At 56.0% G+C, this 11,479-nt stretch overlaps 1 protein-coding gene across 1 annotated transcript; it reads right to left on the bottom strand.

The window, feature by feature from the left end:
- Positions 1 to 1,431: 1,431 nt before the first annotated feature.
- CHADL (chondroadherin like) lies at positions 1,432 to 6,522 on the bottom strand. Its single transcript, XM_055569668.1, has 6 exons — positions 6,396 to 6,522; positions 5,828 to 6,066; positions 3,594 to 5,297; positions 2,878 to 3,044; positions 2,040 to 2,238; positions 1,432 to 1,564 (listed from the first exon to the last, which is right to left on the bottom strand). The coding sequence occupies exons 1-6, from the start codon at positions 6,520 to 6,522 to the stop codon at positions 1,562 to 1,564; spliced, it is 2,439 nt and encodes an 812-aa protein (XP_055425643.1). The 3' UTR covers positions 1,432 to 1,561.
- Positions 6,523 to 11,479: the final 4,957 nt, after the last annotated feature.

Raw genomic sequence — 11,479 nt, 5'->3', positions numbered from 1 at the left:
GAAATAAACCCCTGGTGTGATCACTCACCTAGAGCCAGACATCCTGGAATGCAAAGTCAAGTGGGCCTTAGGAAGCATCACCATGAACAAAGCTAGTGGAGGTGATGGAATTCCACTTGAGCTATTTCAAATCCTAAAAGATGATGCTGTGAAGATGCTGCACTCAGAGATATGCCATCAAATTTGGAAAACAACAGTGGCCACAGGACTGGAAAAGGTCAGTTTTCATTCCAGTCCCAAAGGCAATGCCAGAGAATGCTCAAACTACCGCACAATTGCACTCATCTCACACGCTAGTAAAGTAATGCTCAAAATTCTCCAAGCCAGGCTTCAATAGTATGTGAACGGTGAACTTCCAGATGTTCAAGCTGGTTTTAGAAAAGGCAGAGGAACCAGAGATCAAATTGCCAACATCCCCTGGATCACAGAAAAAGCAAGAGAGTTCCAGAAAAACAGCTGCTTTATTGACTACGCCAAAGCCTTTCTGTGTGGATCACAACAAACTGGAAAATTCTGAAAGAGACGGGAATATCAGACCACTTTACCTACCTTCTGAGAAATCTGTATGCAGGTCAAGAAGCAACAGTTAGAACTGGACATGGAACAACAGACTGGTTCCAAATAGGAAAAGGAGTATGTCAAGGCTGTATATTGTCACCCTGCTTATTTCACTTATATGCAGAGTACATCATGAGAAATGCGGGCTGGATGAAGCACAAGCTGGAATCAAGATTGCCGGGAGAAATATCAACCTCAGATATGCAGATGACACCACACTTACGACAGAAAGCAAAGAAGAACTAAAGAGCCTTTTGATGAAAGTGAAAGAGAAGAGTGAAAAAGTTGGCTTAAAGCTCAACATTCAGAAAACTAAGATCATGGCATCTGGTCCCATCACTTCATGGCAAATAAATGGGGAAACAATGGAAACAGTGACAGACTTTATTTTGGAGGGCTCTAAAATCACTGCAGATGGTGACTGCATCCATGAAATTAAAAGACGCTTGCTCCTTGGAAGAAAAGTTACGACCAACCACGACTGAAGCAACTTAGCAGCAGCAGACAGCATATTAAAAAGCAGAGAGTTGACTTTGCCAACAAAGGTTCATCTAGCCAAAGCTTTGGTTTTTCCAGTAGTCATGTATGGATGTGAGAGTTGGACTATAAAGAAAGCTGAGCGCCAAAGAATTGATGCTTTTGAACTGTGGTGTTGGAGAAGACTTGAGAGTCCCTTGGATAGTAAGGAGATCCAACCAGTCCATCCTAAAAGAAATCAATCTTGAATATTCATTGGAAGGACTGATGCTGAAGCTGAAACTCCAATACTTTGGCCACCTGATGTGAGGAACTGACTCATTTGAAAAGATCCTGATGCTGGGAAAGATTGAAGGCAGGAGGAGAAGGGGACAACAGAGGATGAGATGGCTGGATGGCATCACCGATTCAATGGACATGAGTTTGGGTAAATTGCTGGAGATGGACAGGGAGGCCTGGCATGCTGCAGTCCATGGGGTCGCAGAGTCGGACATGACTGAGAGACTGAACTGAATTATGATCCTAGTTACTTAAAAAAAAAAAAAAGAAAGAAAACTATATGTTTTGTCAAATGTAGTCAAGGGGGTGATGGAGTCTGATCTGTGGTGCCAGCAACACACCTGTACCCTTGCTCTTCCCACCCCAGCAACAAGCAAGGCCCCTGAGATTGGGTGGGAAAAGGCTGAATGGACAGCAAGCCAGCAGTGACCGTCACTGTGGGATTCTTCTGGACACACACGGTCCCGGGAGGCTGCAGCTTAATCAGCCACTGCCCAGGGGACAAAACGGCGTGCAGTCATTTCCCCATAGGCCCCCTCTGAGCTTAGCGCAGAGCTGGAGAGGGTGGACATCACTCTCAGAAGCCACCAGAAGTAGATCTGGTCCCCGCCCAGATCTACAACCTTATGAAACTGGGACCAAGACAAGTCAGACCCCTACTACCATAAGGGCCTTGAAACCTGACCCACCCACCAAGGCCTCGCCGCCCCCACCCCTCGGCCGACCTTGTTCGCTCTCTGCCGTCTTCCCTTCATGGGGGTCCCCCGGGCACCAGGCCTGGGGGCTGGTGTCCGCTTGGCCTTCCTGGCAGCCTGGCCTGGGCAGGCTTCAAAGACAGCAGCTGCGGCCTTCACCCTCTGGCCACGGGCACTGGGAGGGGTGGCACAGGTGGCCCCCACGCGCAGGTTCAGCCCAGCCAGCCACCTGAGAAGAAAAGGGGTGGTGGAGAAGCCCCTGTGCCGAGCTTTCCTGAGGACAGCGAGGAGGTCCTCAGGGATTTGGGGATGGTGGGGCCTAGTGGGTGAGAGTGGACGCACCAGTTAAGTGATCCTGAGCAAGTCAAACCTCAATTCCCTTCCTGTAAAAGGGGGCCAGTAATAAACAGTGGTGGAGAACTGGTGAGCCAAACCGATCAAGACGAGCTACTGAATTTAACGTCATTTTACAGTCACCATCATGGCCTTTACAGACGACGAAACAGCACAGAGAGGCCACGTTCCTCAAAAGGAGACAATCACAGAGGCAGGTGTGAGCCCCGGTCACTGGGCTCCAGGGCCCTTGCTGCTTTCTTGGGCAATGATGTACAGCACACACACACACTGACTAGGTCCACTTGGCCAGGCAGATTTCACCCCCACTTTATGGATGAGGGAACAGAGGCTCAGGGAAACCCACCCCAAGCCCTGTGGGGTAGTTCCCCAGAGAGGGTAACTGGCCCTGGCAGGATCTTCCCCTGCCAAAGGTGCTCAGATGGCACCGACTTGGTGCCCCCAGAGAGACGGTGGGGGCTTGAGAGCAGCTGGCCGGGCCCCCTGCTGGGGGGCTTCAGGCGGAGGTGCTCACCTGTGAAGCGGGAGCAGCTGGCAGTCACAGTGGAAGGGGTTGCCGCTGAGGTCAACAAGCTCCAGCTCACCAAGACCGGGCAAGGCAGGCAGTGTCTGCAGCTGGTTCTTCTGCAGGTGTAGGCTCCGGAGCCGGGGCCCCAAGCCCGAGAAGGCCCCAGGAGAAATCTGCAGGAAGGCGCCAGGCCCTGGTGTGAGATCCTGCACGCCTGTCCCAGCCCCAGGCCTGGGGAGTGGCGAGGCCAAGGCAGGGGCAGGAAGGGCAGTGATGGTGGAAGACTCAGGCTGGTCCAAGGCCAAAGCACTGCCTTCTGCAAGTCACCCAGACCCCCCAGTTCATGGTTCTTACTGCTAGGCCCTATCCCCCCATATAATATATATTATTTATAAATATTTGATTATAAATATAAATATTTATAATTATTGTAATTATTTATATATATACCCCCCATATAATTGTAACAAAAGCCCTGCCCACAACGTGTGTAACAGCAGGTAATCCCACAGACCCTGGGGAGCTCCCGCCTCCAGGCCTCAGCAGCGTCCTCCTTGCCTCCCTGTGGCACAGCATTCGGCCTGATCTGTGGCCTACACCTGAGCTCCTAGGGGCAGGCGCAGTGCCCGGCTCATCTCAGGGCCCCACGCCCAGCATGGGGCCCAGCGAGGCAGGGCAGCGGTGTGGGCTGCCTCCCCTCGCCCCTCTTCCCCTGCGCCCACCTGCTCCAGGCCACTGCTGTTCAGGAAGAGGTGCTGCAGCGAAGGGCCCACGGGCCGGAAGGCTCCATCTCGTAGGGCCCCGAGCGGGTTCCCCGAGAGCTGCAGCTCCAGGAGGGCCGGCAGCCCCTCCAGGGCTTCAGTGGGCACCTCGCCCAGCTGGTTCTTGTCCAGGTGCAACTTCTCCAGCTCCCGAGCGGGGCCCAGTGCCCCAGGGGACACTCGGGCGAGGCGGTTCCCACTCAGGTAGAGCCAGCGCAAGGCCCGCCCGCCTGCCAGGTCACCGGGTGCCAGGTGGTCCAGGGCATTGTCCTGCAGGTGCAGGGAGAAGAGGCTGGGCAGGGCGAGCAGGGCGGCCCCTGGCATCCGCACAAAGCGGTTCCGCTCCAGGTACAGGTAGCCCAGGCGGGGGGCCCCCTCGAGAGCGGCAGCGCTGAGGCCGGAGAGCCGGTTGTCCGACAGGTAGAGGTAGATGAGGCTGTGCAGCCCCGCCAGGGCGCCCGCCTCCAGCTCCGTGAGGCCGCAGTGCTGCAGGTGCAGCGACACGAGGCGGCCCAGACCCGGGAAGGCCGCTTGGGGCACCACGGGGAAGCGGTTCCGCCTGAGGTCCAGGAGCTGGGTGTCGTTGGGGAAGCCGCGGGGCACGGCCTGCAGGCCCCGGCCTTCACAGCTGCTGTGCCGCGACTCCGGGACACACACGCAGGTGCGCGGGCAGGGCCCGGCCGCCCCGGCCTCCTCCCCAGGGGCGCCGCCAGGGGCGCGGGGCCGCGCGGCCTTCAGCTCCTCGGCCTCCTCCTCCTCCTCCTCCGCCCCGGGCCTGGGACAGCGCAGGTCCGAGGGCCGCAGGGCGTCCAGGGCCTCCCCGCGCAGGCGCCGCGGCCCCCAGCACGCGCCGTCTGAGCGCACGCGCGCCCGCGCCAGCCACTCCAGCAGTGGCCGGGCCCGGCAGCCGCACCACAGCGGATTTCCCTGCAGCCGCAGCCGGCGCAGCTGCCCCGGGCCCTGCAGCGGCGGCAGGGCGTCCAGCTGGTTCCCGCGGAGATCCAGGGTGTGCAAGCGAGGGCAGCGGGCGAAGGCCCGGGCATCTAGGGCCTGCAGGGCCCCGTGGTCCAGCCTCAGCTCCCGCAGGCCGGGGAGCGCCAGCCCATCCTCCTCGCCCGTGTAGGTGAAGGGGTTGTGGCCCAGCTCGAGGCGGGCCAGGCCGCGGGCCTGGGACAAGGCCGCCCCAGGCAGGGCCTGCAGCTCGTTGTGGTGCAGGCTGAGCCGGCGCAGGGCGGGCAGGCCGGCCAGGGCCTCGGGGGCCAGCACGCTGAGCGCGTTGTGCGACAGCTGCAGCCAGCGGGCGCGCACCAGCCCCTGGAAGGCCATGGCGGGCAGGTAGACCAGGGCGTTGTGGGCCAGGTTCAGCGTGGTCACCGCGCCCAGCGCCCCAAACGTCCCTGGCCGCAGCTCCTCCAGCAAGTTCCCCGCCAGCTCCAGCCGCTGCAGCGAGCCTAGCCCGTCCAGCGCCTCCTGGGGTAGCGCGCTCAGGCGGTTGGAGGCCAGGTTGAGGAGGAGCAGGCGGCCTAGGCCTCGGAAGGCACCCTCAGCCACCAGCTCCACCTGGCAGCGCCGCAGGTCCAGGTGTGTCAGGTGAGGCAGGTCCTGGAAGGCGGCCGGGGGGATCTCCTTCAGCATGTTGCCCTGGAGGTCCAGACGCTGGGTCAGCTGAGCAGGGAGAGGGAGGGGACGCTGAGGGGCACCCGGACCACAGCCTGTGCCCCTTGCTGATGCTGGCACCTGCTCTTCCCTCACCTGGAACAGTCTCCTCCCCCTCATTCTCTTCATCCTGCTCCCTGACACCTCCTCCAGGGTATCCACAGCCACCAGGGTATTACCCACTCTGGCACTTTCCACACTGAATTATCACTGACCCCTCTACTTTCACTCTCCAGCTCTTGACTCCGCAGGGCAGAGACCATACCTTATCCCAGTAGGTCCCCAGTTCGCTGCCCTAGGGCCTGTAATTAACTCAGTATCTATTATAGGTCACATAACTGTTCCAATCACTTAGGATTTTAAATAGATCATCTCCCTGTTGTTGGCTGTTACCATTCCCATTTTACAGATGTGAAGACGGAGGCTCAGGGAGGAAAAGTGACTTGCCGGGGCCTCCCCCAGCCAGGTAGTGGCAGAACCTCCGGTGCCAGCCCAGGCTCCTCCCGCTGTCCTTCTCCACCCCACCTTGCCCTGCTGACCTCAGGGATGGCAGTTGGCACCTCGGTGAGGTTCTGGTGCCGGCAGGCGACATGCCTTCTGGGATTGTCACAGACGCAGGCCTGTGGACAGCGCTGGGCCACTGCGCACCGGTTTGGCCCTAGCGGCAGCAGCAGTGGAAGCAACAGCACCAGGGAGAGGCTCTGGGGCCTGGCAGAGAGAAGGGCCAACTGTTCACAGAACAAGAGACCCACACTGTCCGCTTCCCTGAGCCCTGCTTCTTGTCCCAGAGCCCATCGGACATCTTCCTCCTTTGGCGCTGGGGAAGCTTTTGTTACCCTGAGCCTCCAACCCCTCCACAGAGCTGGGATTCCCTGTTTTAACAGAGGAGACAGGATCAGAGGGACGACCTGGCGAGTCTCTGTGACTATCTGCCCATTGCCTTGGTGAGGCCTTGCCCAGTCAGTTCAGAGGAGTGAACAGGCAGTGCAGAGTCTCCTGGGTCCAGGGGAGGCCTGTCTTCCCGGGGTGAGGCTGGCGATGGAGAGTTAGCTGTTCCTCAGACTGATGTGGCATTGGCACCCTGGTGCCAGGGAGCATGACACCCACCTTGGGAAGACGGCCCAGCAGCTGGAGGGGCGGGCCCAGGCCTGGCCCAAGTGAGGCTAGACTTTGGGGGACCAGGTGTCATGGAATCCGAGAGCCTCAAGGAGCCTTGGTGGCTGGCCAGCGCCATTCTGACAGGCAGGCTGGTGGGAGCTCTGACTTCTCTCCTGTTTATTCCTCTGCTGTCCTCTCTCCATCTTAGCACCACCCAGCTGGCCTGGCCTGGCGGAAACTGAGGATATGGCCTTGGAGCTGTGCTTTGGGCCAGGTCTGTCCACTTACCCATCTGTCCACCCACCATCCGTCCATTGCCCAGCAAGACCCCTTCACCTCCCAACTGCTACCTGCCTCTCCACAGGGCCCACCGTGCCACGGTGGCACTCCTTGCCCCCCCAGCCTTCCACTCACCGCTAACACCCAGAGGGAACCTTCCAAAATACAGCTGGGCCCTGACACCCCAGCTGAAAACCCTCCAGCATCTCCTCACTGCCTTTGCTGGGAGGTCCTGAGTCCTGATTCCCTGACAGGTACCCACCCGCTCTGAGCCTTCAGCGTACCGTAAGTACGCAGAGCAGCTCCCTCCTGTCTGCCTGCCACGCAAACCTCACCAGCTCTTCCCGTGTCTGTCCTTAGCTCTGAGCAGCCCTTCCTGACCCCTGGGCTGGCTTCTACCCTGAGCTGCCCCTGTTTCTGTTCACTGGCTTTTCACCATCTATTTTGCAGTCTCCTTGGAGTCCCAGGGTCCAGCCTGGCCTTGGGGCTGGTGGCATCCTCTAGTCTGTAGTGAGGTTGGGGCTCAGCGCAGGCTGGAGTCGGGTGGGGGCTGCGTGGTGACAGATCCCTGCAAGGTCAAGCATCCAGGAGGGCTGCCAAGCTCTCAGCCGGGCTCCTGGAGGACTAGCCCAGGGGAGCTCCCGGGAGCAACTGCACCCGCCATCTTCCTCAAAACCCTCTTTTGAGACCCTTGGAGAATCTCTGTCTGGGAAGATCCCAGAGCCCCTGTCCCCCCAGCCCTGAGAGGCCCAGAGAGGGACAGGGGCTTGCCTGCAGCCATGCAGCTTCTCAGACCCCCCCAGCAACCCTGAGGCCCCAAGACTCACCCCGCCATGCCGATCGCACGGCCAGTCTGGCCTGGAGGCGCAGCACAGGGAAAGGCTGGCGACGGTCCCCCGCCTGGATGCCGGGGGAGCCCCCCCCTCCCGGCCCACAGACCTGGCAAGCAGGGGCAGAGCTGAATGGGAGGCTTTGTGAGGTGAGGGAGAGACGGGCACCGCGGGAGCAGCGGCTGGAGTTACAGGGCCTCCTGCTCTGAATCTGGGCCTGGGCCTGAGACCCAAGTCCCTGGACCAGCCCAGCAAGGAGGGGCCTCGAGGGCCGGGCAGCCCGTGGGTCCCAGACCTAGACTCCCTTCTGCTGTGGGTCAGTTCCCTGCTCTGTTAATGTGCTCACACACAGTGACTGGTTTACGGGGCTGCTGTGGGGTTACGGTCGGCATCTGGCACACCATAGGGGCTCAAGAACAGTTACCTCTGCCTTGTTTGTGCTAACATTTACACATGTTCTTCAACACTTTACACAAGATATTCTGCAAATTTTTTGTTTTTCCACTCAACATCATGGAACTAAGTTGATTAGTTAGTATTGGATGGTATTTCATTGTATAAATGTATCAACTTATCCGTTAGATGTTGTGGTTGCCTCCATTTTTTATTACAGTGTTGCACAGAATACCTAAATACTATCTTCCTGGGGACATGTACACTTACCAAAAAAAACAGTTTATCTAGACCATAGCAATTATGTATCCTATGATTTTCCACATCCTATACTTTAGATCTGTGTTTCTGGTCAAAGTGCAGCTTTCATTCTTTTTTAAAAGCAAGAATCAGTGTCACACCACACACAGACTTCCCCATGTGCTTTATCTTACACAGCAAGTTCTATCCACAGTATCCCGTGCGGTGTATTCTTTTATGTCTGGGCTTTTTTTTTCGATCAGTATTGTTTGTGAGATTCGCCTGTGATGCATATTTTAAAAATTTGTTCATTTTCATTTTTACCCAGCATTCCCTTCTATAAATAGTCCACAAGCAGCATGGGACAGCGGCAGGAGCGTGGTCTGCCCCGGATGGAGGTAAGAAGGTGTAGCATCTCCTTGTCTCTCCTTTCTACCCGAAGGCAATGGCTTTTGTGTAGTACTATAGTTTTTAAATATATCAAACAGTGCCATATTATTTTGCAAACATGTTTCTTTCACTCAGCCATGTTTTTGAAGGTTTATTTAGTAGATACATGTAGCTTCTGCATCTGGTTTATTCACTTTGAGTGCTACACATACGTCACTGCATGTCTGTGTGCCATAGTTTAACTCTTCTACTGATGGATGTTTGGTTCTTTATTTACTTTGGCTGTGCTGGGGTCTTAGTTGTGACATGTGAGATCTCTGCTGGCACGCAGAATCTGTAGTTGTGGCACCTGGGAATCAAGTTCCCTGACTGGGAATCGAACCTAGGCCTCCTGCATTGAGAGCTTGGAGGCTTAGCCGCTGCGCCACCAGGGAAGTCTCATTTGGCTATTGAATTTTCTGGTGTTCCTCACCAAGCTGCTTGTCTCCTTGTGCGCGTGTGCAAGTTTCTCTCAAGCAGACCCTTAGATGGGAACTTGGACTCACATTCAGCTTTCTCTGTGTCTGCCAAATTACTCTCTGAAGCGGCTTTCGTTAGCTTGACGTCCCTCCAGCCATGTGTAAACGTGACAGACTCGTCTCTTTCCTGGGGTCACCTCTCAATCGTATCTGGTGTCTGCCAGCCTGGTCTATAATGGTATTACCTAGAGTTTTACTTCGCATTTCCTTCAAATTGGATGTATATTCTCAGCACAAATCCTTGCTGTGTTGCAGTGTCTTTTTCTACTCTCTCACCTTGTCTGTTAACTTGTATGGTACTTTTGGTCACTTGTTTTTCACTTTGTTTTTTAAAATGTGTTTGGCTGTGTCTGGTCTTATTGCGGCACATGGGCTCCAGGTGCGGCCTCAGCAGTGGCAGCCTGTGGACTCGGTTGCTCTGTGGCACGTGCTTAGTTCCCTGACCAAGGATCAAACCCACGTCCCCTGCATTGGCAGGCAGATTCTTACCCAGTGTACCAGCAGGGAAGTCCCCTTTTTATTTTGATGAAGGCAAATTTCCTTACGGTTTGTGCTTTTTGTGTGTCAAAAATGCTCTTGTGTTTAATTTTTCCCTTAAAAAAAGCTATGGTTTGGAGGAGGAAATGGCAACCCACTCCAGTATTCTTGCCTGGAGAATCCCATGGACAGGGGAGCCTGGCAGTCTACAGTCCATGGGGTCTCAAAGAGCTGGACACAACTTAGCAACTACACAGATACAGAAAACAAACTAATAGTTATCAAAGGAGAGACAGAAGTGTGATGGGACAAATTATGTGTATGGGATTAAGAAATTAAAAACTCCTATTTGTAAAACAGCAACAAATTTATATTGTATCAGATAAAGACTTATAGCCATCATTGTATAATAACATTTGGTAGAGTATAATCTGTAAAATACTGAATCACTGTGCTGTACACCTGAAACTAGTATAATATTGTAAATCTACTGAATTAAAAATAAAAAAAGGTGAATTTTCCACAGAATTGTTAAGATTGTATTTTCTGGATGGTACAAACCACCAGATGTTTAATAAAGGGAGTATCTATGAAAAAAAAAAAAAAAAGCTATGGCTGTCAGGCAGTGGAGTTGGACCACTTTGAAGATTGGTGCACGAAGGCAGCCTGTGCCTTCACCCCGTCCTGACCCCTGCCCTCCCCAGGCTAACTCCCGTCCTGAAAGCTGGGTTTGTCACACACATGTATCCTGGCTTTGGAACCCAGGGTGCTGGGCTGAGGCTGCCTTCGCTCAAGGCCACTGTTGACTCATCTGTGGGGGTCATGGTGTGCTTCGAGCCCACACCACGCTCTCACTGTTGTGTGACATGGCCTTTGCTCCTGGTCCATTTTCCAGACGTGCCTGTGAGCCGTTTCTAGGTTCCTGCTGTCGGAACAGTGCTGCTCCGGGCGCCCTTGACCACACTGCATGGGCCTTCCAGGATGGAATCGATGGTTTGCGAGCCACTGGCCCAAAGCTGAGCTCCGTTTACTGAACAGCCTGGGGCTGAGCAGGTCATTTGCAGCTGGTGGGGCGTCACAGGCTGCCTCAGCAGAGGCATCCGTGATCTCACAGACCCCAAGTCAGGGTGTTCAGGGACCTGGTGCCTGTGTAATCCTAGGACTGGCTGTCGTCCTCAAATGTGGGCATTCGAGTCTGGGGAGGAGATTCCAAAGTCTGCTCTCAGTAGGCAGGGGAGGAGCCCCGGGCCCCTTCCTGCACCTGGAGTTGCTCTGAAGGACGGGGCAGGGGTGGGCATGCTTCGTATCACCTGTGAGAGGTCCTGCTTGGACGTCACGACTCAGCTCTTGAACCTGTAACTTGAGATGTCTTCTCTGACCTCACGGCCCACCACCCCCACACTGGGTCTCCTACACCAGACTGGAGCTCCCCAGAGGCTGGGTGCCACCCAGGAGCTCAAAACGGCCAGACCTCCACTGGCCTCCTGCCTGACACCTGGGATGGGGCAGGGGGAGGGTGAGGCCTGGGTATCGCTCTGCCACCTAGCCAAAAAGGATGTTGCCTGAGTGGTCCGTGCCCAGTAAAGACACAGTGCCCCCGAAGTAACCTCGGAGGGAGCTCTTCACTGTGGGGCCCGCTCTAGGGCGGGAAGGAGGGGGTTATGCTGTTGTCACTCCACTGCAGCAACGAGAGGACGACCCCAGGGGTGGTGCCCTCCACTCTGGGCCGCTTCCCATGCAGGCGCAGGGGCTCCTGCCTTGGCTGCCAGCAGGGCCTGTGACCACATCTGGACTGTGTTCCACTCAGCTGGGTCCGTAAATGGAATAATGAAAGGTCTGGTGGAGCCCAGGTTAGGTAAGGCGGGACGTGGGGCTAGGCAGGTGAACCAGGGCCCAGCTCACCTGCCCAGAGCAGAGCCCTTCCACTCCCCCGAACTCCAGGAGTGGCTGCCCCTCCTGGGTGCCA

Source organism: Bubalus kerabau, chromosome 1, assembly GCF_029407905.1.
Source record: "Bubalus kerabau isolate K-KA32 ecotype Philippines breed swamp buffalo chromosome 1, PCC_UOA_SB_1v2, whole genome shotgun sequence".
Lineage (NCBI taxonomy): Eukaryota > Metazoa > Chordata > Mammalia > Artiodactyla > Bovidae > Bubalus > Bubalus kerabau.
The sequence above is the reverse complement of the archived record's forward strand: the minus strand, read 5'-3'. Positions and strand labels throughout refer to the sequence as shown.